Source organism: Caenorhabditis briggsae (genome assembly GCF_000004555.2).
Source record: "Caenorhabditis briggsae complete genome, chrIV, whole genome shotgun sequence".
In the NCBI taxonomy this organism is placed as follows: domain Eukaryota; kingdom Metazoa; phylum Nematoda; class Chromadorea; order Rhabditida; family Rhabditidae; genus Caenorhabditis; species Caenorhabditis briggsae.
The window spans coordinates 1753701-1754985 of record NC_013487.2 but is presented as its reverse complement, the minus strand read 5'-3'; the positions used below and the strand labels follow the sequence as shown (position 1 = coordinate 1754985).

The window sequence follows — 1285 nt, the reverse complement described above, 5'->3', positions numbered from 1 at the left end:
GTGTCAATCTATAGCGTCACTTTGAGCTCAATTATCTCATTTTTCCCCATGGAAGAGGCATCTGAAATATGTCAACTGATAAAATATTGGTGACATTATGATGAATACTTTACCACTTGACAGATTTTTGATATCTCTCATAGGAAAATGAGATAATTGAGCTCAAAGTGACGCTATAGATTGACACCTATTGCAGCAAATACGGTAAATCAAGTTCAATGCTTTGCAATTTGATTTATTTTTGAATCGATTTTTTTCCAGACCATCCACATTCGAAACCAATGAGCCCAATCCAAAAAGAAAATGCATAAAACTCAATTTCCAAAAAGAAGAGCTCGATAAGATTTTTGAAAAATGTGCCAATTTGAGTCCTGGATTATCTGTGACAATTTCCAATTCGTTGGGATTGAACCTTTCAGAAGTTCAGGACTATTTCCAGTCGATTAAAGCTCCAAATACTGAATAATTTTGTAAATATTCACTTTTATTGCATACCGATATTTTGAATATCTTTACTAACTATAGTTATTAGAAACACTAATCTATTTTGATCTAATTTTTTATGTCATTTAATTCTTTTTCTTTGCTGTACAGTATACTGATATTAGAAAATACATTTTGAATTTTAATATAAAAATAAAGGCGGAATTTTTGAAAAGAAATGCTTTTATAATTACAGAAAACATTCAGAATCTCAGATTCTCAGAATCTTAGAATCTCAGGATTCCAAGATTTCAGAATCTCAGAGTTTCAGAATCTTAGAATCTCAGGATTCCAAGATTTCAGAATCTCAGAGTTTCAGAATTCGAGAATCTCAGAATCTCAGAATCTCAGAATCTCAGAATCTCAGAATCTCAGAATCGCAGAATTTCAGAATCTCAGAATCTCAGAATCTCAGAATCTCAAAATCTCAGAATTTCATAATCTCAGAATTTCAGAATTCGAGAATCTCAGAATTCGAGAATCTCAGAATTCGAGAATCTCAGAATTCGAGAATCTCAGAATCTCAGAATCTCAGAATCTCAAAATCTCAAAATCTCAGAATCTCAGAATCTCAAAATCTCAGAATTTCAAAATTTCAGAATTTCAGAATTTCAGAATTTCAGAATTTCAGAATTTCAGAATTTCAGAATTTCAGAATTTCAGAATTTCAGAATTTCAGAATTTCAGAATTTCAGAATTTCAGAATTTCAGAATTTCAGAATTTCAGAATTTCAGAATTTCAGAATTTCAGAATTTCAGAATTTCAGAATTTCAGAATTTCAGAATTTCAAAATCTCAGAAT

General features: G+C 30.5%; 1 protein-coding gene across 1 annotated transcript in view; it reads left to right on the top strand.

Moving 5' to 3' along the window:
- The window catches only part of CBG13862, a gene marked incomplete at both ends in the record, with an annotated part of 6200 nt that extends 5734 nt beyond the window's left edge, over window positions 1-466 (top strand). The window contains one exon of the mRNA XM_002632548.2: window positions 262-466. Coding sequence (XP_002632594.2) covers window positions 262-466 — 205 coding nt within the window. The remainder of the gene's footprint in view (window positions 1-261) is intronic.
- Window positions 467-1285: the final 819 nt, after the last annotated feature.